Source organism: Coregonus clupeaformis, chromosome 28 (assembly GCF_020615455.1).
Source record: "Coregonus clupeaformis isolate EN_2021a chromosome 28, ASM2061545v1, whole genome shotgun sequence".
Lineage (NCBI taxonomy): Eukaryota > Metazoa > Chordata > Actinopteri > Salmoniformes > Salmonidae > Coregonus > Coregonus clupeaformis.
The window spans coordinates 5,768,471-5,796,147 of NC_059219.1; the positions used below are offsets into that span (position 1 = coordinate 5,768,471).

Below are 27,677 nucleotides of genomic sequence, written 5' to 3' on the forward strand. Positions count from 1 at the left end.
AAACAGTCATGTCAGCGTCTATGTCAAACATCCGTCCAAAACATATAGGGTCAGTTTCCTGGACCCAGATTAAGTTTACTCCTGGACTAAAAAGCATGCTGAATGGAGAATCTCCATTGAAAGTAACTAGTCCAGGACTAGGCTTAATCTGTATCCGGGAAACCATCCCAAAGAGCAAGACATACTTAATTTTTTTTTCGATTAAGAGGAGGTACTGTTTCCAGCCTCTTCCGTGTACACCAATCCCCAGTGGGCTCCGATGGAAGTGATCCCGGCACAGTTGAAGCGACCGCTGAGCATCCTCAGCTCATTGCCCTTGTTGGCTGGGTAGAAGTTGAAGGAGACTTGGTTAGGCAGGCCGGCCGCCAGAGTGCGCCCCGTGTTGGTGGTGAACACCAGGTAGCAGATGTAGTCTCCACGGTTGTACTTCCCAGACACCTCGACGATGGCCTCATCCTTAAACAGCTCCATCTCCTGCTTTTCACCCACTTCGCGACCGAACACAGGAGACCAGGTGTTGCTGTATCTCAGCTGGAACCTAAAACAGAGGAAGCTTTTCACGTTGGTTGTGTTTTGATAAGGCACATTCAGACCGAGAGAGCAAGTAGCGTCAGAGAATATCAAGGACTGACATTTTCCATTGTACTCTGGGTTAGATACGATAACACTATTGTTTTGTCATGTACTGAATATGTAATAAACACAATAAATACATACAGAAAGAAAGAAAGAAAGAGTGTGTCTGTTGGGTAGTGTAGTTGGACTGAGTCGGTGGTGTCTGTTCATGGGTCAGGGTCTGCTCACCCGTTGATGTAGGCGTTGTTGTTGTAGTAGTAGTAGTAGTAGTAGTAGTTGTTGTTCTCCCACACTCTGACCGCTGTGATGCGTCCCTCACCGGAGGAGGCAAATGGGGTGCCAGTGCCCAGACCCACCGCAGAGGAAGCAGCCCTCTAACCAATTGTACTATTATGTGTGTTTTTCCGCGTTATTTGTAATTTATTTTGTACATAATGTTTCTGCCATCGTCTCTTATAACCAAAGAGAGCTTCTGGATATCAGGACAGCGATTACTCACCTCGCGTTGGACGAACACTTTTTCTTCAACGAGGCGTTCGCGAAGGATATTCTACAGACTCCCGACAAGGCCCAGATCCCCGTCATTCGCGTGAGGAAGAGACGGAGATATCGTGGACGTAGGTCGGGGGTGCCTTGTAAGGATCCGACGGCGAACGAGTAAACTGCCTCTCCCATCAATCCTATTAGCCAACGTTCAAGCTTTGGAGAATAAAATGGACGATTTAAGATAACGGTTATCCTACCAACGGGACATTAAAAACTGTAATATCTTATGTTTCACGGAGTCGTGGCTGAACGACGACAATGATAACATTCAGCTAGCAGGCTATACGCTACATCGGCAGGACAGAACGGCAGACTCGGGTAAGACGAGGGGTGGCGGTCTCTGTATATTTGTAAACAACAGCTGGTGCACCAAATCAAATACTAAGGAAGTCTCAAGGTTTTGCTCGCCTGAGGTAGAGTATCTTATGATAAGCTGCAGACCACACTATTTACCAAGAGAGTTTTCATCTATATTTTTCATAGCTGTCTATTTACCACCACAAACCAATGCTGGCATTAAGATTGCACTGAATGAGTTGTACAAGGCCATTAATCAACAGGAAAACGCTCATCCAGATGCAGCCCTCCTAGTAGCAGGGGACTTTAATGCAGGGAAACTTAAATCCGTTCTACCTAATTTCTACCAGCATGTTAAATGTGCAACCAGAGGGGAAAAAACTCTAGACCACCTTTACTCCACACACAGAGACGCATACAAAGCTCTCCCTCGCCCTCCATTTGGCAAATCTGACCATAACTCTATCCTCCTGATTCCTGCTTATAAGCAAAAACTGAAGCAGGAAGCACCAGTGATTCGGCTAATAAAAAAGTGGTCAGATGACGCAGATGCTAAGCTACAGGACTGTTTTGCTAGCACAGACTGGAACATGTTCCGGGATTCTTCAGACAGCATTGAGGAGTACACCACATCAGTCACTGGCTTCATCAATAAGTGCATCGATGATGTCGTCCCCACAGTGACCGTACGTACATACCCCCAACCAGAAGCCATGGATTACAGGAAACATCCGCACTGAGCTAAAGGGTAGAGCTGCCGCTTTCAAGGAACGGGACTCTAACCCGGACGCTTATAAGAAATCCCGCTATGACCTCCGACGAACCATCAAACAGGCAAAGAGTCAATACAGGTCTAAGATTGAATCATACTACACTGGCTCTGACGCTCGTCGGATGTGGCAGGGCTTGAAAACTATTACAGACTACAAAGGGAAGCACAGCCGCGAGCTGCCCAGTGACACAAGCCTACCAGACGAGCTAAACCACTTCTATGCTCGCTTCGAGGCAAGCAACACTGAAGCATGCATGAGAGCACCAGCTGTTCCGGACGACTATGTGATCACGCTCTCCGTAGCCGATGTGAGTAAGACTTTTAAGCAGGTCAACATTCACAAGGCCGCAGGGCCAGACGGATTACCAGGACGTGTACTCCGAGCATGTGCTGACCAACTGGCAAGTGTCTTCACTGACATTTTCAACATGTCCCTGACTGAGTCTGTAATACCAACATGTTTCAAGCAGACCACCATAGTCCCCGTGCCCAAGAACTCTAAGATAACCTGCCTAAATGACTACCGACCCGTGGCACTGACGTCTGTAGCCATGAAGTGCTTTGAAAGACTGGTCATGGCTCACATCAACAGCATAATCCCAGAAACCCTAGACCCACTCCAATTTGCATACCGCCCCAACAGATCCACAGATGATGCAATCTCTATCGCACTCCACACTGCCCTTTCCCACCTGGACAAGAGGAACACCTACGTGAGAATGCTATTCATTGACTACAGCTCAGCATTCAACACCATAGTGCCCTCAAAGCTCATCACTAAGCTAAGGATCCTGGGACTAAACACCTCCCTCTGCAACTGGATCCTGGACTTCCTGACGGGCCGCCCCAGGTGGTAAGGGTAGGTAACAACACATCTGCCACACTGATCCTCAACACGGGGGCCCCTCAGGGGTGCGTGCTCAGTCCCCTCCTGTACTCTCTGTTCACCCATGACTGCATGGCCAGGCACGACTCCAACACCATCATTAAGTTTGCCGACGACACAACAGTGGTAGGCCTGATCACCGACAACGATGAGACAGCCTATAGGGAGGAGGTCAGAGATCTGGCCGTGTGGTGCCAGGACAACAACCTCTCCCTCAACGTGACCAAGACAAAGGAGATGATTGTGGACTACAGGAAAAAAAAGAGGACTGAGCACGCCCCCATTCTCATCGACGGGGCTGTAGTGGAACAGGTTGAGAGCTTCAAGTTCCTTGGTGTCCACATCACCAACGAACTATCATGGTCCAAACACACCAAGACAGTCGTGAAGAGGGCACGACAAAGCCTATTCCCCCTCAGGAGACTAAAAAGATTTGGCATGGGTCCTCAGATCCTCAAAAAATTCTACAGCTGCACCATCGAGAGCATCCTGACTGGTTGCATCACCGCCTGGTATGGCAACTGCTTGGCCTCTGACCGCAAGGCACTACAGAGGGTAGTGCGTACGGCCCAGTACATCACAGGGGCAAAGCTCCCTGCCATCCAGGACCTCTATACCAGGCGGTGTCAGAGGAAGGCCCTCAAAATTGTCAAAGACTCCAGTCACCCTAGTCATAGACTGTTCTCTCTGCTACCGCACGGCAAGCGGTACCGGAGTGCCAAGTCTAGGTCCAAAAGACTTCTCAACAGCTTCTACCCCCAAGCCATAAGACTCCTGAACAGCTAATCATGGCTACCCGGACTATTTGCACTGCCCCCCACCCCATACTTTTTACGCTGCTGCTACTCTGTTAAGTATTTATGCATAGTCACTTTAACTCTACCCACATGTACATATTACCTCAACTACCTCAACTAGCCGGTGCCCCCGCACATTGACTATGCAACGGTACCCCCCTGTATATATAGCCTCCCTACTGTCACTTTATTCTATTGTATATATAGCCTCCCTACTGTCACTTTATTTTTACTTCTGCTCTTTTTTTCTCAACACTTTTTTGTTGTTGTTTTATTCTAACTTTTTTTGTTTAAAATAAATGCACTGTTGGTTAAGGGCTGTAAGTAAGCATTTCACTGTAATGTCTGCACCTGTTGTATTCGGCGCATGTGACCAATACAATTTGATTTGATTTGATTTGAATACGAGAACGGGTCTTTGATGGCTAAAATAACATGGGCAATATGTTTTCTATATTTACTATATTAATAATACATATTTATATATACATCATTTTAATTTTACCAACACATTTCTGAAAGATCTTTACATTATGAATAAAGTGCAGATTAATTTACTAAAGTACATTCTGCAATGCATCAGAGGTTATCTCAAAGAAGAACTCCTAAGTCTAACTGAAAAAGACAAGTTAGTAGTTGGTGAAAGCACAAAAGCTATTATTTAATTATTTAATTATTATTCCAATTTTTTTTTTTTTTACTCACGCATTGCCAACTAGCTGGCCAAGAACACTGATAAACAGTGGAGGCTGCTGAGGGGAGGACAGCTCACAGTAATGGCTGGAATGGAGCAACTGGAATGGCATCTAACACATGGAAATCATGTGTTTGTTGTATTTGATACCATTCCAGTAATTCGGCTCCAGACATTACCACGAGCCCATCCTCCCCAATTAAGGTGCCACCAACCTCCTGTGGTGACAAACAGGATTGAGAATATTCTGCCAAAGATAGGAATCATTACATATGACCTTTCATTTCACTCAGTTTCACTTTCACTCCATTTCACTTCAAATGGTTAAACTTGAAATAAGTTTGTTAATAATGTTTTTCATACAAGTTAGGCATTTTACCTGTCAAGAAAATAAACTTTTTTGAATTGTGAAATGTGACTTAACAAACAAACCATTCTTGAACGTGAAATGTTATAAAACATCTTTAAAAAGTTGAACCTACTCTTGTTTACTACAATCTCTCTTGTAGTGCTAAGCTACTGTCAAATAAAAATGATGTCAGATAAATTAAATTTACATTTAGAGGCAATAGGGCCAAAGTGTTTGTGCCCATGTACCAAGAGATGATGAGTATTAACGTCATAACATTTCCCACACCAGTATCATGAGTTAAAGTGAACGTTTTCTATTTAGTTAGTTGTGTACACACCCACAGTGATATCTTGAGATCTGTGTGAAAACCTGTGAGAGCTTCTTATCTCTCTGTCTCTGCCAGGTCCTTCTAGTCTACTGCTTCCTCTTAGAACTGCATTTATACATGCTGAACATTCCATCAGCTATAAACGGAAGGAGCATGCCAAAGAACACCTTTAGTAACTCACTATAAAATGCATCATGCAACAATTACAAAGATTTTACTGAGTTACAGTTCATATAAAGAAATCAGTCAATTGAAATAAATAAATTAGGCCCTAATCTATGGATTTCACATGACTGGGAATACAGATATGCATCTGTTGGTCACGGATACCTTTAAAAGAGAGTAGGGGTGTGGATCAGAAAACCAGTCAGTATCTGATGTGACAGAGTTTATCAGGCTGTTGATTGTGGGCTGTGGAATGTTGTCCCACTCCTTTGCAATGGCTGTGCGGAGTTGCTGAATTTTGGCGGGAACTGGAACACGCTGTGGTACATGTTGATCCGGAGCATCCCAAACATAATCAGTGGGTGACATGTCTGGTGAGTATGCAGGCCATGGAAGAACTGGTGCATTTCCAGCTTCCAGGAATTGTGTACAGATCCTTGTGACATGGGGCAGTGCATTATCATGCTGAAACATGAGGTGAAGGCGGCGGATGAACAGCATGACAATGGGCCTCAGGATCTCATCACGGTCTCTCTGCACATTCAAATTGCCATTGATAAAATGCAATTGTGTTTGTTGTCCATAACTTATGCCTGCCCATACCATAACCCCACCGCCACCATGTGCACTCTGTTCACAACGTTTAAATCAGCAAAGTGGTCTGTGGTTGTGAGGCCGGTTGGACGTACTGCCAAATTATCTAGAGAAATTAACATTAAATTATCTGGCAACAGCTCTGGTGGACAATCCTGCATTTAGCATGCCAATTGCACGCTCCCTCAAAACTTCAGACATCAGTGACATTGTGTTGTGTGACAAAACTGCACATTTTAGAGTGGCCTTTTATTGTCCCCAGCGCAAGGTGTATCTGTATAATGATCATGCTGTTTAATCAGCTTCTTGATATGCCATACCTGTTGCATGGATTGATTATCTTGGCAAAGGAGAAATGCTCACTAACAGGGATGTAAACAAATTTGTCACGGTTTCGGCTGAGGCTGCCTCTCTTCCTTGCTCGGGCGGGCTTCGGCGTTCGTCGTCTCCGGAATACTAGCTGCCACCGTTGTATGTTTCTGTGTTCGTTTGGTCTGGTCTGGTATTGTACACCTGTTATCGTTTAGTGTCATTAGTGTCCTATAAGTTTTCGTTGTGTTTGTCAAGTGTTGTGTGTGATTGTTTTCACTGTCGTGCGTTTTGCTAGTACGTATACATGTTTGCTCGGTTGAGCTGTTCTCCATTGTGTTGGAGTGTTTGTCGCACCTGTTTAGTGCGCCCGTTTTGTTTTCGCCTGCGTGCGGAGTTCTCGCCTCAGGGCATTTATTCGTGCTTGTGTTTGTGCATCCACTAAAGTATTTTGGACTTACTTTCTGCGTCCTGCGCCTGATTCCACCACCACACCCACCTACAGCAACACTGACAGAATCACAAACCGCGGCTAGGTGCTGGGGATGGCCTCCTAGGGGAGAAGACGACAGGCCCCGCACTGGGGAGCCCTTCCAGGTGAGTAGGCGCCCCACTCACCCAGAGCTCTCTGTTGCGCACTTCTGTATACCTGTGCGTTTTCCACAGGTCGCACCTCATTCCCAGCATAAGGCGCTGGTAGATTCAGGCGCGGCTGGGAATTTTGTTGATAAGAGATTTTGTTTAGCCTTAGGGATTCCCCTTCTCCCTGTTGACGTCCCCTTCCCGTTCATGCCCTAGATAGCCGTCCGTTGGGTGCGGGCTTGATCAGGGAGGTCACGGCGCCACTTAGGATGTGTGCGCAGGGGGTCATCAGGAGATGATCCAGCTATTTCTGATCGACTCGCCTGCGTATCCGGTGGTGCTGGGCATGCCCTGGTTGAGTACCCATAACCCGTCTAATTTCGTGGCAGGAGAGGGCTCTGATGGAGTGGTCTTCTCAGTGTGTGGGTCGATGTTTAGGCGTTTCCGTAGGGGCTACCTCGGTGGAGAGTCCAAACCAGGTGCCCGCATTGCACGTTCCCCCTGAGTATGGGGATTTGGCTATTGTGTTCAGTAAGTCGAGGGCGACGCAGTTGCCTCCCCATAGGCAGGGAGATTGTGCGATAGACCTCCAGGCAGGAGCTGCGCTCCCACGGAGCCATGTGTATCCTCTGTCTCAGGAGGAGAAGAGAGCTATGGAGACTTACATAGACGAATCTCTGGGACAAGGATACATACGGCCCTCCACTTCCCCTGCGTCCTCAAGTTTCTTTTTTGTGAAGAAAAAGGATGGAGGGTTACGCCCGTGCATTGACTACCGTGGTCTCAATCAGATCACGGTGAAGTACAGTTATCCACTCCTGCTGATTGCGACCATGACGGAGTCATTGCACGGGGCGCGTTTCTTCACTAAATTAGATCTCAGGAGCGCGTACAACTTGGTGCGCATTAGGGGGGGCGATGAATGGAAGACAGCCTTTAGTACCACCTCGGGCCATTACGAGTATCTTGTCATGCCATACGGGTTGATGAACGCTCCTTCAGTTTTCCAATCATTCGTGGATGAGATCTTCAGGGACATGCAGGGGCAGGGGGGTGGTCGTGTACATAGATGACATTCTCGTGTACTCGTCTACCCGAGTCGAGCATGTGGCCCTGGTGCGCCGAGTGTTGCGGAGGCTGTTGGAGCACGACCTGTATGTCAAGGCAGAGAAGTGTCTGTTTTTCCAGGAGTCGGTCTCCTTTTTGCGTTATCAGTTGTCTGCGTCAGGGGTGAAGATGGAGGTAGACCGGGTGTCAGCCGTGCGTAATTTGCAAACGCCAACCACTGTGAAGGAGGTGCAGCAGTTTTTGGGGTTTGCGAATTACTACCTGAGGTTTATCCGGGGTTTTGGACAGGTGGCAGCTCCCATAACGTCTCTTTTGAAGGGGGGTCCGGTGCGTCTGCAGTGGTCAGCCGAGGCGGACAGGGCGTTTGGGAGGCTGAAGGACCTGTTTACCTCGGCCCTGGTGCTGGCGCATCCGGATCCCTCTTTACCATTTCAGGTAGAGGTGGACGCATCAGAGGCCGGTATAGGAGCCGTGCTTTCGCAACGGTCCGGCGCGCCACCTAAACTCAGCCCCTGTGCTTTTTATTCCAAGAAGCTCAGTCCGGCGGAGCGAAATTATGACGTAGGGGACAGGGAGCTGTTAGCCGTGGTACAGGCCCTAAAGGTGTGGAGGCACTGGCTTGAGGGGGCTCAACACCCTTTCCTCATTTTGACGGACCACCGTAACCTGGAGTACATCCGGGCAGCGAGGAGACTGAAACCTTGCCAGGCGCGGTGGAATATGTTTTTGACCCGGTTCATATTTAAGATCACGTACATCCCTGGGTCACAGAACGGTAAGGCAGACGCACTGTTTCGGCGGTATGACACGGAGGAGAGGTCCGTGGAACCCACTCCCATACTGCCGGAGTCTTGTCTGGTGGCACCGGTAGTGTGGGAGGTCGATGCTGAACTCGAGCGGGCGTTACGCACCGACCCTAGTCCACCTCAATGCCCGGAGGGTCGGAAGTACGTTCCGCTCGAGGTTCGGGATCGATTGATCTATTGGGCTCACACGTCACCCTCCTCTGGACACCCTGGTATCGGCCGGACAGTGCACTGTCTTAGTGCTAAGTACTGGTGGCCCACGTTGGCGAGGGATGTGAGGGTTTATGTTTCCTCCTGCTCGGTGTGCGCCCAGTGTCAGGCGCCTAGACATCTGCCTAGGGGTAAGTTACTACCTCTGCCCGTTCCACAACGACCATGGTCTCACCTCTCTGTGGATTTCATCACTGACCTTCCTCCTTCACAGGGGAATACCACTATACTGGTCGTTGTGGACCGGTTCTCTAAGGCCTGTCGTTTGCTCCCTATGCCGGGCCTTCCTACTGCCCTGCAGACCGCCAAAGCGCTATTCAACCATGTGTTCCGGCACTACGGGGTACCCGAGGATATTGTGTCTGATCGAGGTCCCCAATTTACCTCCAGAGTCTGGAGAGCTTTTATGGAGCGGTTGGGGGTCTCGGTGAGCCTCACCTCGAGTTACCACCCGGAGAGTAATGGGCAGGTGGAACGTGTGAACCAGGATGTGGGTAGGTTTCTTAGAACATACTGCCAGGACCGGCCCGGAGGAGTGGGCAAGGTACGTTCCCTGGGCCGAAATGGCCCAGAATTCCCTACGCCATTCCTCCACTAACCTAACCCCTTTCCAATGTGTGTTAGGTTACCAGCCGGTTCTGGCACCTTGGCAGCAGAGCCAGATCGAGGCTCCTGCGGTGGATGAGTGGGTGCGGCGCTCGGAGGAGACATGGAACGCTGCACACGTCCACCTGCAGCGGGCCCTCCGTCGTCAAAAGGCGAGCGCCGATCTCCACCGCAGTGAGGGACCGGTGTACGCACCTGGTGATCGAGTCTGGCTCTCTACCAGAAACCTGCCCCTCCGCCTGCCCTGTCGGAAACTGGGTCGGCGGTTTGTAGGGCCATTTAAAGTCCTGAGAAGATTGAACGAGGTGTGTTACAGATTACAACTACCTGTTGAGTATAAAAGTATTAACCCCTCGTTCCATGTGTCTCTTCTCAGGCCGGTGGTAGCTGGCCCACTCCAAGAAAATGAGATCAGGGAGACTCCTCCGCCCCCATTGGACATCGAGGGGGCACCGGCGTACTCCGTGCGGTCCATCTTGGATTCGAGACGTCGGATGGGGGGTCTCCAATATCTAGTGGAGTGGGAGGGGTACGGCCCGGAGGAACGGTGCTGGGTGCCGAGGAGAGACATTTTGGACCCGTCTCTCCTGATGGAATTCCATCGTGGTCACCCGACGCACCCTGCTCCGCGTCCTCCTGGTCGTCCCCGAGGCCGGAGTCGGCGCACGTCTGGAGCCGCAAGTCAAGGGGGGGGGGTACTGTCACGGTTTCGGCCAAGGCTGCCTCTCTTCCTTGCTCGGGCGGGCTTCGGCGTTCGTCGTCACCGGAATACTAGCTGCCACCGTTGTATGTTTCTATGTTCGTTTGGTCTGGTCTGGTATTGTACACCTGTTATCGTTTAGTGTCATTAGTGTCCTATAAGTTCTCGTTGTGTTTGTCAAGTGTTGTGTGTGATTGTTTTCACTGTAGTGCGTTTTGCTAGTACGTATACATGTTTGCTCGGTTGAGCTGTTCTCCATTGTGTTGGAGTGTTTTGTCGCACCTGTTTAGTGCGCCCGTTTTGTTTTCGCCTGCGTGCGGAGTTCTCGCCTCAGGGCATTTATTCGTGCTTGTGTTTGTGCATCCACTAAAGTCTTTTGGACTTACTTTCTGCGTCCTGCGCCTGATTCCACCACCACACCCACCTACAGCAACACTGACAAAATTTGTGCACAACATTTTAGAGAAATACACTTTTTGTGCATATGGAACATTTCTGGGATCTTTTATTTCAGCTCATGAAACATGGGACCAACACTTTACATGTTGTGTTTATATTTTTTGTTTAGTGTACAGTAGTTAGTTCACATAAAGATGTATGTAATTCATCTCTATTGAACAAAACAACAAAATCTGGACATTCTGGAGTCCTATTTTGACAGTAAAATATAAGAACTATAGTCTATTTTCAACCCAAAATTCATGATTAGGTTGCACATCAAAATATCTGGAATCATGCATTCCTGCTTGGACATGTTAGATGAACAACTTATTTCTTGAAACCTCAGTAGTGTATTATTTATACTTCTTAATAAAGCACTATTATTAAGAATGACTTCATAAGATGATTACACGGGGCTTGTGCCCCCAACTGTAAAATGTTGTACCACAAGTGACACCAGAGGAGAATGTTAGTCTGGAGCTCTGCAATAGTAACACTTAGGGTAGATGTTCATTCAGGGGAACACGTGATTTACAATATAGCCGAAGTCGTTAGCTTGGCTTTTATAATGTATAAGGCTTAAGCAGACAGACAGACAGACAGACAGACAGAGAACAAGAAGAAGCACTGAGTGACAGCAGAGAAGATGCTGAGACAGACAGACAGCACAACAGGGAGGCTAACCAAATGGCTAGAGCAGAGGCCCAGTTATAGTGGTGAGTTGTATCTCCAGTGGGGTTTTCATATTGTATTTGTTTTAATCATCAGATGGTTAAGAAAGAGGAGGAGGACCATGTCTTGTAAGTCACTGGCACAGAAATGGTTAAGAAACACTATATTGTACTGCCAGTGTTACATGTCAGCACCAGTGCCTGTGTGTAAGTACGGTGTGTAGGGTCAGGGTGTATGTGTGGGGATGGGGTGTGTGTGTATGATGTGGCCTATTGTAGATAAAATGCCAGGGCCAAATTCTTGTCCCAGTCCGCCCCTGTTGTTTTCTAATTGGTCAAGGCTACTTTGGGAGGAAGTGTCAAGGAAATATTACAAGGAAATACAATGCCTTCAGAAAGTATTCACACCCCTTGACTTTTCCACCATTTTGGTGTGTTACAGCCTAAATTTAAAATGGATTACGTTGAGATTTTTGTCACTGGCCTACACACAATACCTCATAATATCAAAGTGGAATGATGTTTTTAGAAATGTTTACAAATTAATTAAAAATGAAAAGCTGAAATGTCTTGAGTCAATAAGTTATGGCAAGCCTAAATAAGTTTGCTTAACAAGTAATATAGTAAGTTGCATGGACTGACTCTGTGTGCAATAATAGTGTTTAACATGATTTTTGAATGACTACCTCATCTCTGTACCCCACACATACAATTATCTCTAAGGTCCCTCAGTCGAGCAGTGAATTGCAAGCACAGATTCAACCACAAAGACCAGGGAGGTTTTCCAATGCCTCGCAAAGAAGAGCACCTATTGGTAGATGAGTAAAAAAAACCATCCTGAAAATCGTTTTTCTCACAAAATCGTGTGTAGCGTCCGAACGGTTTAGCCTACAAACTATTTAAATATGTGTAAAAAGATGTACATTTATTTCCCGAGCTTTCTTATATCTCGTAGATATAGGACAGACACTTCAAAACCTTATTCCTTATGATTCATTTTTTGACTGTATTTTTTGCCATTTATGAATGTGTCATTCAATGCGTTTCTATGGGCTATAGGAGTAAAGGCCAAATTCAATATTTAATATTTTTTTTTCAATATCCATTTTTTTATTATTATTATAAGGGTGTCCTAAAATTCAAAATCAAATAGCTAAATGATCCATGGTATGACCATCTTCAAACATTTCCATATGCCATTGAATATCCCACCAGGGGCAAATCTGGTGTTTTTAGATATAATTAAAGCTATTAGATCAAATCCAGACAGGAACTGTTATTTTAGCAGGCGACCTAAATCATACATTATATAAGATTGACAGACGTAGCAATCAAAAAGGCAAATTCATGGAGCCTCCAAAGAGCCTGAAAAATGTAATCTCTACAAATGATTTACAAGACACCTGAAGATTACTATTCCCTACTTTAAAAGCCTACTCTTTTTTTTCTCCAAGTTAGAAAAGCTATTCAAGAATTGAAAACAACAAAAAATTATTTCAAAAATCCACTCAACAATTGACTGGGTTCAAAAATCCATGACATAGTGATATCGGAACATTCACCGGTATCGTGCTTAATTACACCAACAGAATACACTTAGCGACAGAATATGGAGAATGAACATCTTCAAGATCCAAACTTTTTAAACACATGAATGAAAAATTTATTTTACCATTACAAATGCAGACATAGAGGACAAAAGTTAAATACTCTGCAAAAGTTACATCTGAGTTAGAAATGAAAATGAAAGAAAAAATAAATATAATCACTATCTTATTAAAAGCCCATAAAAAACTTTACAAGCTAAAGAAGAAAAGAAAGCAGGAATATGATATTTTACTTTTGAAGAGAGTCAACAACTACAGGTTAAACTCAAATAAAGCATACTACTTAATGGCAAATAAATCTGGTAAACATCTTGTAGCCCTCACAAAATGAATACACGCCAAACCAGTTGTAATTTTAAAAGATAAAGATACACTGTGTGTTAATTAGAAACAACAAAGTGATTATTGGCCATTTTAAAAGCTTCTAAAAGTTGGACTGATCCTACAGCCTTTTTAGACTCAACAACCCTGAAGCAATTATCAGCAGACACAAAATAATCATTAAAAACAGAGATCACCCAAAAATAAATATTAGATACTGTTAAAACATTCATGTGGAGAAAAGCACCAGGAATGGACGGCTTTCCTATAGAATTCTATTGAACTCTTTGGGACAAGGTAATGCCCCTATTTACACAAATGACAACACACATGACACTCAATTCAGTGCTTCCTAGTTCCATGTATCACACAGTTATTTCAATTATATTAAAAACAGGAAAATCTGTAGAGTTCCCTGATGATTACAGACCCATAAGTTTTGTGACAGTAAAATATTAACAAAGCTCATAAGCAATATACAGTGAGGGAAATAAGTATTTGATCGCCTGCTGATTTTGTATGTTTGCCCACTGACAAAGACATGATCAGTCTATAATTTTAATGGTAGGTTTATTTGAACAGTGAGAGACAGAATAACAAACAAAAAATCCAGAAAAACGCATGTCAAAAATGTTATAAATTGATTTGCATTTTAATGAGGGAAATAAGTATTTGACCCCTCTGCAAAACATGACTTAGTACTTGGTGGCAAAACCCTTGTTGGCAATCACAGAGGTCAGACGTTTCTTGTAGTTTGCCACCAGGTTTGCACACATCTCAGGAGGGATTTTGTCCCACTCCTCTTTGCAGATCTTCTCCAAGTCATTAAGGTTTCGAGGCTGACGTTTGGCAGCTCGAACCTTCAGCTCCCTCCACAGATTTTCTATGGGATTAAGGTCTGGAGACTTGCTAGGCCCCTCCAGGACCTTAATGTGCTTCTTCTTGAGCCACTCCTTTGTTGCCTTGGCCGTGTTATGGTCTTGTAGCCCATTCTAGCCTTGTGTAGGTCTACAATCTTGTCCCTGACATCCTTGGAGAGCTCTTTGGTCTTGGCCATGGTGGAGAGTTTGGAATCTGATTGATTGATTGCTTCTGTTGACAGGTGTCTTTTATACAGGTAACAAGCTGAGATTAGGAGCACTCCCTTTAAGAGTGTGCTCCTAATCTCAGCTCGTTACCTGTAAATAAGACACCTGGGAGCCAGAAATCTTTCTGATTGAGAGGGGGTCAAATACTTATTTCCCTCATTAAAATACAAATCAATTTATAACATTTTTGTCATGTGTTTTTCTAGATTTTTTTGTTGTTATTATGTCTCTCACTGTTCAAATAAACCTACCATTAAAATTATAGACTGATAATTTCTTTGTCAGTGGGCAAACGTACAAAATCAGCAGGGGATCAAATACTTTTTTCCCTCACTGTAATGGCAAAAGTCTTACAAGACTTGATACATATTAATCAAACAGGGTTTATGAAAAATAGGCACTTACAAACAAATATAAGTACGGTAGATGTTTCAGTTTAATACAATACGCTAAAAAACAAGATATAGATTTATCAATAAAGGCTGTTGATTCCGAAAAGGCTTTTGACCGCCTTAAATGGCTTTGTTTATTCAAAACTTTGGAAGCTTTCAACTTTCCAGCTGAGCTAATAAATGTAAAAAAAAATATGATGTACAGTATAATTAAGCAATAAGGCCCGAGGGGGTGTGGTATATGGTCCAGGGAATTCGCATTGCAACGTGCATAAAAACAGCCCTTAGCCGTGGTATATGGCCAAAATACCATGGCTAAAGGCTGTTTTTATGCACGACGCAACGCGAATTCCCTGGACACAGCCCTTAGCCGTGGTATAGTGGCCCTATATCACAAACCCCCAAGGTGCCTTATTGCTATTATGAACTGGCTACCAAAGTAATTAGAGCAGTCAAAATCTATGTTTTGTCATACCCGTGGTATATGGTCTGATATACCACAGCTGTCAGCCAATCAGATTAAATCGGTATAGCAGAAGTTCTGCGTATTAGAGCGTTTGAAATTGAAAGATTTGATTTGATTTGATTTATTCGGATACCCATTAGCCGACGGCAATGGCGACAGCTAGTCTTACTGGGGTCCGATATATATCTGTCACGGTTTCAGCCGAGGCTGCCTCTCTTCCTTGCTCGGGCAGGCTTCGGCGGTCGTCGTCCCCGGAGTACTAGCTGCCACCGTTGTATGTTTCGATGTTCGTTTGGTTTTGTCTTTATGTTGTACACCTGTTATCGTTTAGCGTTCATTAGTGTGTCCTATAAGTTCTCGTTTTGTTTGTCATGTGGCATGTGTGATTTCGCTTACTGTCTCTTTGACTGTGTTTCGTTCCTCCTCTGTTTTGGAGAAGTTTTCGCACTTGTTGTGCGCGTAATTATTTTCGTGTGTGGTTTACGCCTCTGCGCGTAATCGCTGGCCTCTTGGCTCTTTTTGGATCATTTTGGAGTGTTTGTTCACTAAAGTCTGTTGGACTGAGCTTCTGCGTCCTGCGCTTGATTTCCTGCACCACATCTACACACAGCACCTTCTGACAGAATCACACATCATCATGGAATCAACAGGAGCCGCAGCCGCACCTGAGTCACTGGAGGAGCGCGTCCGCGAGCAGAACGACCAGATCCTTCGGATCGGGACCGCCCTTCAGGACGTGATAAACACCCTGCAACGATGGGAGAACAGAGGGGCACCCGCAGCTCCACCTACCTTGCCCTCACCATCGGCCAGTCCGCCCATTCAAGCTCCGGAACCCGGGGGGATTCGGCTCTCGCTCCCGAGGGCGTATGAGGGCAACGCTGCCGGATGTCAGGGGTTCCTCCTGCAGGTGGAACTATACCTGGCCACCGTACACCCGGCGCCCTCGGGGCACGAGAGCGTCTCCGCCCTCATCTCCTGTCTCACCGGCAAAGCGTTGGAATGGGCCAACGCCGAGCTGAGGAGGATAGACGCCTCCACGATCACATACTCGGAGTTCTCCCGCCGCTTCAGGGCCGTGTTTGACCATCCACCTGAGGGGAAAGCGGCGGGGGAGCGTCTATTCTCCCTCCGGCAGGGGAGGAGGAGCGCCCAGGAGTTCGCGTTGGAATTCCGAACTCTAGCGGCGGATGCAGGGTGGAATGAGCGGGCCCTCATAGATCACTACCGTTGTAGTCTACGGGAGGACGTCCGTCGTGAGCTGGCCTGCAGGGATACCAACCTCACGTTCGACCAGTTGGTGGACATGTCCATCCGGCTGGACACCCTGCTGGCCACCCGCGGACGTCCCGAGTGGGGTTCGTCCATTCCACCCTCCAGCACCTCCGAGCCGACCCCGATGGAGCTCGGGGGTGCTGGCGCTAGAGAGAGGAGGGGTCAGAGCACGAGGGGGGCCGTCCCTTGCACCAACTGTGGTCGTGGAGGACACACCGCGGCCAGGTGCTGGGGAGGGTCTCCTAGGGGAGAAGACGGCAGGCCCCGCACTGGGGAGTCCTTCCAGGTGAGTAGGCGTCCCACTTACCCAGAGCTCTCTGTTGTGCACTTCTGTATACCTGTGCGATTTCCATAGGTTGCACCTCATTCCCAGCATAAGGCGCTAGTAGATTCAGGCGCAGCTGGGAATTTTGTTGATCGTAAATTTTGTGTAGAATTAGGGATTCCCCTTCTTCTGGTTGACGTCCCATTCCCCGTGCATGCCCTAGATAGCCGTCCGTTGGGATCGGGGTTAATCAGGGAGGTCACAGCGCCACTTAGGATGTGTACGCAGGGGGGTCATGAGGAGACGATCCAGCTATATCTGATCGACTCTCCTGCGTATCCGGTGGTGCTGGGAATTCCCTGGTTGAGTACCCATAATCCTTCCATTTCGTGGCAAGAGAGGGCTCTTATGGAGTGGTCTGCCCAGTGTGTGGGGCGATGTCTAGGTGTTTCCGTGGGGGCGACCTCGGTGGAGAGTCCAAACCAGGTGCCCGCACTGCACATTCCCCCTGAGTATGAGGATTTGGCGATCGTGTTCAGTAAATCGAGGGCGACGCAGTTGCCTCCTCATAGGCAGGGAGATTGTGCGATAGACCTCGAGGCAGGAGCAGCACTCCCACGGAGCCATGTGTATCCTCTGTCTCAGGAGGAGAAGAGAGCTATGGAGACTTACATAGACGAATCTCTGAGACAAGGATACATACGGCCATCCACTTCCCCTGCGTCGTCAAGCTTATTTTTTGTGAAGAAAAAGGATGGAGGATTACGCCCGTGCATTGATTACCGTAGTCTCAATCAGATCACGGTGAAATACAGTTATCCACTCCCTCTGATTGCGACTATGACGGAATCATTGCACAGGGCGCGTTTCTTCACAAAACTAGATCTCAGGAGCGCATACAACTTGGTGCGCATTAGAGGGGGCGATGAATGGAAGACAGCATTTAGTACCACCTCAGGTCATTACGAGTATCTCGTCATACCATACGGGTTGATGAACGCTCCTTCAGTCTTCCAATCCTTCGTGGATGAGATCTTCAGGGACATGCAGGGACAGGGGGTGGTCGTGTACATTGATGACATTCTTGTGTACTCTTCTACCCGAGCCGAGCATGTAGCCCTGGTGCGCCGAGTGTTGAGGAGGCTGTTGGAGCACGACCTGTATGTCAAGGCAGAGAAATGTCTGTTTTTCCAGGAGTCGATCTCCTTTTTGGGTTATCAGTTGTCTGCGTCAGGGGTGAGGATGGAGGTTGACTGGGTGTCAGCCGTGCGTAATTGGCAAACTCCAACCACTGTAAAAGAGGTGAAGCAGTTTTTGTGGTTTGCAAATTACTACCGGAGGTTTATCTGGGGTTTTGGACAGGTGGCAGCTCCCATAACGTCTCTGTTGAAGGGGGTCCGGTGCGTTTGCAGTGGTCAGCAGAGGCAGACAGGGCTTTTGGGAAACTGAAGGACCTGTTTACTTCGGCTCCGGTGCTGGCGCATCCGGATCCTGCTTTACCATTTCAGGTCGAGGTTGACGCGTCCGAGGCCGGTATAGGGGCCATACTTTCGCAACGGTCCGACACGCCACCTAAACTCCGCCCCTGTGCTTTTTACTCCAAAAAGCTCAGCCCGGCGGAGCGAAATTATGACGTAGGGGACAGGGAGCTGTTAGCCGTGGTACAGGCCCTAAAGGTGTGGAGGCATTGGCTTGAGGGGGCTCAACACCCTTTCTCATTTTGACTGACCACCGTAACCTGGAGTACATCCGGGAGGCTAGGAGACTGAACCCTCGCCAGGCGCAGTGGAACATGTTTTTAGCCCGGTTCGTATTTAAGATCACGTACATCCCTGGGTCCCAGAACGGTAAGGCAGACGCGCTGTCTCGGCGGTATGACACTGAGGAGAGGTCCGTTGAGCCCACCCCCATCCTGCCGGAGTCTTGTCTGGTGGCACCGGTAGTGTGGGAGGTCGATGCTGAAATCGAGCGGGCGTTGCGTACCGACCCTAGTCCTCCACAGTTCCCGGAGTGTCGGATGTACGTTCCGCTCGAGGTTCGGGATCGATTAATTTATTGGGCTCACACATCACCCTCCTCTGGACATCGTGGTATTGGCCGGACAGTGCACTGCCTTAGCGCTAAGTACTGGTGGCCAACGTTAGCCAGGGATGTGAGGGTTTATGTATCCTCCTGCTCGGTGTGCGCCCAGTGTAAGGCGCCTAGACATCTGCCTAGGGGTAAGTTACAACCCCTGCCCGTTCCACAACGACCATGGTCTCACCTCTCGGTGGACTTTGTCACAGACCTTCCCACCTCGCAGGGGAATACTACTATACTGGTCGTTGTGGATCGGTTCTCTAAGGCCTGTCGTCTGCTCCCAATGCCGGGTCTTCCCACTGCCCTACAGACCGCCGAAGCTCTATTCACCCACGTTTTTCGGCACTACGGGGTACCCGAGGATATTGTGTCTGATCGAGGTCCCCAGTTCATCTCCAGAGTCTGGAGGAGGGCGTTTATGGAGCGTTTGGGGGTCTCGGTGAGCCTGACCTCGGGTTACCATCCGGAGAGTAATGGGCAGGTGGAACGTGTTAACCAGGATGTGGGTAGGTTTCTTAGATCTTATTGCCAGGGCCGGCCGGAGGAGTGGGCGAGGTATGTGCCCTGGGCAGAAATGGCCCAGAACTCTCTCCGCCACTCCTCAACCAACCTAACCCCTTTCCAATGTGTGTTAGGTTACCAGCCGGTTCTGGCACCATGGCAGCAGAGCCAGATCGAGGCTCCTGCGGTGGATGAGTGGGTGCGGCGCTCGGAGGAGACGTGGAACGCTGCTCACGTCCACCTGCAGCGGGCCATCCGTCATCAGAAAGCGAGCGCCGATCTCCACCGCAGTGAGGGGCCGGTGTACGCACCTGGTGATCGAGTCTGGCTCTCTACCAGAAACCTGCCCCTCCGCCTGCCCTGCCGGAAACTGGGTCGGCGGTTTGTGGGGCCGTTTAAAGTCCTGAGAAGGTTGAACGAGGTGTGTTACAGGTTACAACTGCCTAGTGATTATCGTATTAACCCCTCGTTCCATGTGTCTCTTCTCAGGCCGGTGGTAGCTGGTCCACTCCAGGAAGATGAGATCAGAGAGACTCCTCCGCCCCCATTGGACATTGAGGGGGCTCCGGCGTACACCGTTCGGTCCATCTTGGACTCGAGACGTCGGATGGGGGGTCTCCAATATCTTGTGGAGTGGGAGGGGTATGGCCCGGAGGAACGGTGCTTGGTGCCGAGGAGGGACATTTTGGACCCGTCTCTCCTGGCGGAGTTTCATCATAGTCACCCGATGCTCCCTGCTCCGCGTCCTCCTGGTCGTCCCCGAGGCCGGGGTCGGCGCACGGCTGGAGCCGCGCGTCAAGGGGGGGGGGGGTACTGTCATGGTTTCGGCCGAGGCTGCCTCTCTTACTTGCTCGGGCAGGCTTCGGCGGTCGTCGTCCCCGGAGTACTAGCTGCCACTGTTGTATGTTTCGATGTTCGTTTGGTTTTGTCTTTATGTTGTACACCTGTTATCGTTTAGCGTTCATTAGTGTGTCCTATAAGTTCTCGTTTTGTTTGTCATGTGGCATGTGTGATTTCGCTTACTGTCTCTTTGACTGTGTTTCGTTCCTCCTCTGTTTTGGAGAAGTTTTCGCACTTGTTGTGCGCGTAATTATTTTAGTGTGTGGTTTACGCCTGTGCGCGTAATCGCTGGCCTCTTGGCTCTTTTTGGATCATTTTGGAGTGTTTGTTCACTAAAGTCTGTTGGACTGAGCTTCTGCGTCCTGCGCTTGATTTCCTGCACCACATCTACAAACAGCACCTTCTGACAATAACAAAAAAGACATTACAGACAAAATACTTAACATACATTTAAAAACATTAACACGTAGTGTGTGTGTGCATCTATCAGTTACACATACATGTCAGTACATATACACAACAAGTAGGTCACATGGGGGAGAGGCGTTGTGCCGTGAGGTGTTGCTATATTTGTTTTTTTAAACCAGGTTTGCTGTTTACTTGCGCTATATAAGATGGAAGGGACTTCCATGCACTGTATAATATTGTATGTTTCCTTGAATTTGTTCTGGACCTGGGGACTGTGAAAAGACCCCTGGTGGATTGTCTGGTAGGGTAAGTGTGTGTGTCGGTGCTGTGTGTAAGTTGACTATGCAAACAATTTGGAATATTCAACACATGAATGTTTCTTATAAAAACAAGAAGTCAGTCTTTCCTCAACTCTTAGCCAAGAGAGACTGGCATGCATATTATTAATATTAGCCCTCTGATTACAATGAAGAGCAAGATGTGTTGCTCTGTTCTGGACCAGCTGCAGCTTAACTAGGTCTTTCCTTGGAATACTTGACAATATGACTAGACAATAATCAAGATAAGATAAAACTAGAGCCTGCAGGACTTGCTTTGTAATAATAATATAATATAATAATATAATATAAATAAAAATATAATATAATAATATAATATGCCATTTAGCAGACGCTTTTATCCAAAGCGACTTACAGTCATGCGTGCATCAATTTTTTTGTGTATGGGTGGTCCCGGGGATCGAACCCACTACCTTGGCGTTACAAGCGCCGTGCTCTACCAGCTGAGCTACAGAGGACCACCCTTTGTGGAGTGTGGTGTCAAAAAAGCAGAGCATCTCTTTATTACGGACAGACCTCTCCCCATCTTTACAACCAATGAATCTACATATTTTGACCATGACAGTTTACAATCTAAGGTAACACCAAGTAATTTAGTTTCCTCAACTTGTTCAACAGCCACACCTATCACGTTTTAGAGAAGACCCAGATGCAGACAGTGTCGAAGTAACAACATTTTATTACTAGAACAGAGGGCAGGCAAAACGACAGGTCAAGGGCAGGCAGAGGTCAGTAATCCAGATCAGAGTCCAAAATGTACAGAACGGCAAGCAGTCTCAGGGTCAGGGCAGGCAGAGGTCAGTAATCCAGTGTGGTGGGAAAAGGTACAGAACGGCAGGCAGGCTCAGGGTCAGGGCAGGCAGAATGGTCAAAACCGTGAAAACTAGAAAACAGGAACTTTAGAAAAGACAGGAGCAAGGGGGAAAACGCTGGTAGGCTTGACGGACAAAACAAACTGGCAACAGACAAACAGATAACACAGGTATAAATAGACTGGGGATAATGGGGAAGATGGGCGACACCTGGAGGGGGGTGGAGATAATCACAAAGACAGGTGAAACAGATCAGGGTGTGACAATACAATTCATTACCAGATTCAGCTGAGGTCTAGAATTTAGGGAATGATTTGTACCAAATACAATTAGTTTTAGAGATGTTCAGGACCAGTTTATTACTGGCCACCCATTCCAAAACAGACTGCAACTCTTTGTTAAGGGTTTCAGTGACTTCATTAGCTGTGGTTGCTGATGCGTATATGGTTGAATCATCAGCATACATGGACACACATGCTTTGTTTAATGCCAGTGGCAGGTCATTGGTAAAAATAGAAAAGAGTAGAGGGCCTAGAGAGCTGCCCTGTGGTACACACCACTTTACATGTTTGACATAAGAGAAGCTTCCTTTAAAGAAAACCCTCTGAGTTCTATTAGATAGATAGCTCTGAATCCACGATATGGCAGAGGTTGAAAAGCCATAACACATACGTTTCTTCAACAACAGGTTATGGTTAATAATATCAAAGGTTGCACTGAAATCTAATAGTACAGTACCCAAAATATTCTTATCATCAATTTCTTTAAACCAATCATCAGTCATTTGTGTCAGTGCAGTACATGTTGAGTGCCCTTCTCTATAAGCATGCTGGAAGTCTGTTGATAATTTGTTTACAGAGAAGTAGCATTGTATTTGGTCAAATACAATGTTTTCCAAAAGTTTGCTAAGAGCTGGCAGCAAGCTGATAGGTCTGCTTTTAGAGCCAGTAAAGGCCGCTTTACCACTCTTGGGTAGGGGAATGACTTTGGCTTCCCTCCAGGCCTGAGGACAAAGACTTTCCTCTAGGCTCTCTAAAGATATGACAGATAGGATTGGCTAGAGTCAGCTACCATTCTCAGTAGCTTTCCATCTAAGTTGTCAATGCCAGGAGGTTTGTCATTATTTATCGATAACAATACTTTTCCCACCTCTCCCACACTAACTTGACAAAATTCAAACTTGCAATGCTTTTCTTTCATTACATGTTTTTTTTTATACATTAGTACAATGGCTCACTGTTTGTTGTTGGCATTTCCTGCCTAAATTTGCCCACTTTGCCAATAAAGTAATCATTTGTCAATAAAGTCATCAATTGGCAACATCAAATGGTTTTGTGATGAATAAGCCATCTGATTCGATGAAAGAAGGAGTTGAATTTGTGTTTCTGCCCACAATTTCATTTAAAGTACTCCAAAGTTTTTTTTACATCATTCTTTATATCATTGATCTTGACTTCATAATACAGTTTCTTCTTCTTTTTGTTAAGTTTAGTCACATCATTTCTCAATTTGCAGTACAGTGCCTTGCAAAAGTATTCATCCCCCTGGGCGTTTTTTCCATTTTGTTGCATTACAACCTGTAATTTAAATTGATTTTTATTTGGATTTCATGTAATGGACATACACAAAATAGTCCAAATTGGGGAAGTGAAATAAAAAAAGAACTTGTTTCAAAAAATTCAAAAAAATTAATAACGGAAAAGTGGTGCGTGCATATGTATTCACCACCTTTGCTATGAAGCCCCTAAATAAGATCTGGTGCAACCAATTACCTTCAGAAGACACATAATTAGTTAAATAAAGTCCACCTGTGTGCAATCTAAGTGTCACATGATCTGTCACATGATCTCAGTATATATACACCTGTTCTGAAAGGCCCCAGAGTCTGCAACACCACTAAGCAAGGGGCACCACCAAGCAAGCAGCACCATGAAGACCAAGGAGCTCTCCAAACAGGTCAGCGACAAAGTTGAAGTACAAATCAGGGTTGGGTTATAACAATATATCCGAAACTTTGAACATCCCACGGAGCACCATTAAATCCATTATTTAAAAATTAAAAGAATATGGCTCCACAACAAACTTGTCAAGAGAGGGCTGCCCACCAAAACTCACGGACCAGGCAAGGAGGGCATTAATCAGAGAGGTAACAAGAGACCAAAGATAACCCTGAAGGAGCTGCAAAGCTCCACAGTATCTGTCCATAGGACCACTTTAAACCGTACACTCCACAGAGCTGGGCTTTACGGAAGAGTGGCCAGAAAAAAAGCCATTGCTTAAAAAAAAAAATAAGCAAACACGTTTGGTATTCGCCAAAAGGCATGTGGGAGACTCCCCAAACATATGGAAAAAGGTACTCTGGTCAGATGAGACTAAAATTGAGCTTTTTAGCCATCAAGGAAAACGCTATGTCTGACACAACGAGTTTCTCTGGTTTCGAGTACTTCAGGATGTAAGAGAATAGTTGAACACTTAGATTGTCACGAATTCTGCCGAGACTGCTCCTCCTCCTTGCTCGGGCAGGCTTCGGCGTTCGTCGTCCCCGGAGTACTAGCTGCCACCGTTGTATGTTTCGATGTTCGTTTGGTTGGGTCTCTCTGTTACACCTGTGTCCGTTTGTGTCTGATTATGTGCCCTATAAGTTTCAGGTGTTGTTGTCGTTAGTTTGTGTGTTATTTTCCGCCTGTCCGTTGGTGTCACCTGTGCAGTACTCTGGACTTTGTTTATTGTGACGCACTGTGTTGCGTTGTCGCTCGCCTCCTTGTTTTGAGGTCCTTTATTTTGTATTGTTTATACAGTTAGTAAAGTCTTGTTTGACTCAGCCTATGCGTCCTGCGTCTGACTCCTCAACCGCATCCACATCAACACTGATATAGATGGAGAGTTGATTCATAGTTATTTAATATTTACAGTACAGATTTGTATGACAAGCGGTACGAGCATAGCCTATTGTCATCCGAATGACTTACATAGAAAACCTCTCAGTTTATATAATGCTTTCCGAGCTACTTCCATCCAACAGTTGCCAACCAGTATTGAGTGTCACTCATCTCCTACAATAGGATCCCCCTACATGGTATCGTGTGGCACCCTAGCCAGGATATTCCATCACGTACTCCTTCTAAGATTAGCACAAGTGGCCCCCAAGCTATCTTGGCACGCAGACCTTCTGGCACCCACCAGTGACATAAATAACATATGGTGTGTCCTTATCCTCTCTCCCACATACAGCTCATGAGTTTAAAGACATTAACAAATACTGTATAAAAAGACGTTATATCATTATTTTTACCTGTATTTGACCAAATTAGATAAAATGTATTTTTTTAATAAAATAAAAACGTTCAAAACAGACCTGGCCAAAATAGCAGCACATAAAGTTTCATAAAAAAGACACACTGACAACATAAAAACACAAAACACAACAATATAAAAACATCAATATACACATTGAGCAGACAAGATGCTTTGGAGGGGTGTAGTGCATCTACAGGTAGGGGTCATCACATTGACAGCCCCCCCCACTTCATTGTTCACCATAGTTTTTACCCTAGTTTCAAAGTCATTCAAAGAGACGAGGTCCTGTAATTTAAAGTCCTATTGTAGCTAATTCCAAGTGGGAGGGGCCAGACAACTGGACACTGTTTTACCCAGCTCTGTACAGGCATTAGGCACAGAGAGCAAGATACAGTCATGTGATTGTATGCCATAGTTTTCATTTGTCTCCTGGAGAATGTAGGTACACAGGAACATTTTTATTAGAATTTAAATTATTATATTTTAGAATCAGTCAGTCTTGCCATCTTTAGTTGTGACTACATGTGGATCGGGTCATTAATAGGGTAGTTAGTTCATTGGCTCAAATACCTATTTTATTGTAGAAGATGTGTTTCAGTACAGGTATTTCAGTTTCATTCTAGAGGGCTAGATGAGATTCTAAATGTTCTGTCTCCATTATTGTCTGAAGTTTGCTGCAGTCTGTTACAACACAAACATAGTCTTATCCAGAGCGACTAACAGTTAGTGCATTCATCTTAAGGTAGCTAGGTGAGACAACCAAATATCACACAACCATAGTAAATAAAACTGCTCCTCGGTAAAGCAGCTATCAGCTGTTTAATCATAGGGAAACAAGCTGATTTGAGGTTTTAGCCCAACCCATCTACTGTACCAGTGAAGTTTCCTCTAAAAAACTTTCCTCTAAATTTCAATTGACGTGGAAGATGGAGAAATGCAGTAGTTCCTGATGCTCTCATGACAACAGAGAAGTATTTGAATACTTAGACTTTGCCATTGGTAATACTTTATTTGAAGGGGTCTTACATATTATTAGGCATTCAATACACCTTTATGAAACCAGCCATCACATAATGTATGAGTATTGCAGCATAATTCATAAAAACCTTCATAACATTTATTCAACATCATTGAACCAAAAGGTTAAGAAGTAGTGTTGTTTCCGTGGCCCTGCATGGTTTGGTATGGATCCTGCACCATTCCCCAGTGGGCCTCCATGGAGGTGATGCCGTTGCCATCGAAGCATCCGCTGAGCAGCAGCAGCTCACTGTCACTGTGGGTGGGGTAGAAGTTGAAGGATTCTCAGTGTGGGGTTCCAGCCTGGAGGAAGCGCCCTCTACTGGTAGCAAAGAACACCTGGCGGACGTAGTTGCTGCTATGGAACTTTCCAGACATCTGGAAGATGGCCTCTCCATCAAACAGCTCCATCTCTTCCTCCCCGTTGGCATATTTGCGGCCATAAACACGGTTCCAGGCGTAACCATACATGAACTGGAAACTGAGGAGGACCAGGTGGAGTAGGCGGGGGAGGAGGAGGAAGGAGAAGGAAGGAGGAGGGTGAAGAGGAAGAGGAAGAGGAGGAGGGGGAATTAGTTTATTTCTGAACATCTTAGTAAGACCCATTGTAACATGTATCTACAGTATGGCATGTTTGTGATGAACACTGATATTCATTACCCAGTGATGTAGCAGTTCTAGATCTCTTTCTTTCTGAACATCTTACTAAGACCCATTGTAACATGTATCTACAGTATGGCATGTTTGTGATAAACACTGATAATCATTACCCAGTGATGTAGCTGTTCTAGATCTCCCACACCCTGACAGCCATGAAACGCTCCTGTCCCTCAGACCAGTAAGGATTTCCACTCTCCCGGCCTGCAGCAGCCAAGTAAGAGTTGTACTGGCTTTGGGCTGTGAAGATAATTTCTTACTATCATCATTATCAGTGATATATTCCTGTGCTTTGTGACATACAACTGCATTGTCACTATTTTGACATATTCTAATGCAGGGCTCTCCATCCCTGTTCATTTAGAGGTATCCTCCTGTTTACACCAGGGTTTTCCAACCCTTTTCCTGGTGAGCTACCCTCCTGTAGGTTTACACCAGGGCTATCCTATGCTGTTCCTGGAGAGCTACCCTCCTGTACGTTTACACCAGGGCTCTCCAGTCCTGTTCCTGGAGAGATACCCTCCTGTAGGTTTTCACTCCAACCCTGTTCCTGGAGAGATACCCTCCTGTAGGTTTTAACTCCAACCCTGTTCCTGGAGAGACCCTCCTGTAGGTTTTCACTCCAACCCTGTTTCTGGAGAGCTTTGAGGTATATATTTAAGTTAAAACTGATTCTAAAATGTAATAATTTAAATTCTAAAATGTTCATGTTAACCTACATTGTCCAGCAGACAAATGAGAACTGTCGCGTAATCTCACATGATTGTATCTTGTTGACCCGTACAGGGCTGGGTAAAATAAAAGTATTCCAGTTTTCTGCTCCTTCCACTTGGAACTTGTGTCTCTTTGAATTACTTTAAAACGAGGGTAAAAACTATGGTGACCAATGAAGTGGAGGGGGGGTCAATGTGATG

At 46.2% G+C, this 27,677-nt stretch overlaps 1 protein-coding gene across 1 annotated transcript; it reads right to left on the reverse strand.

The window, feature by feature from the left end:
- Positions 1 to 26,577, reverse strand: LOC121543757 (zymogen granule membrane protein 16-like). Its single transcript, XM_045208303.1, has 4 exons — positions 26,483 to 26,577; positions 26,287 to 26,362; positions 805 to 950; positions 1 to 538 (listed from the first exon to the last, which is right to left on the reverse strand). The coding sequence occupies exons 1-4, from the start codon at positions 26,575 to 26,577 to the stop codon at positions 202 to 204; spliced, it is 654 nt and encodes a 217-aa protein (XP_045064238.1). The 3' UTR covers positions 1 to 201.
- Between the last annotated feature and the right edge of the window lie 1,100 nt (positions 26,578 to 27,677).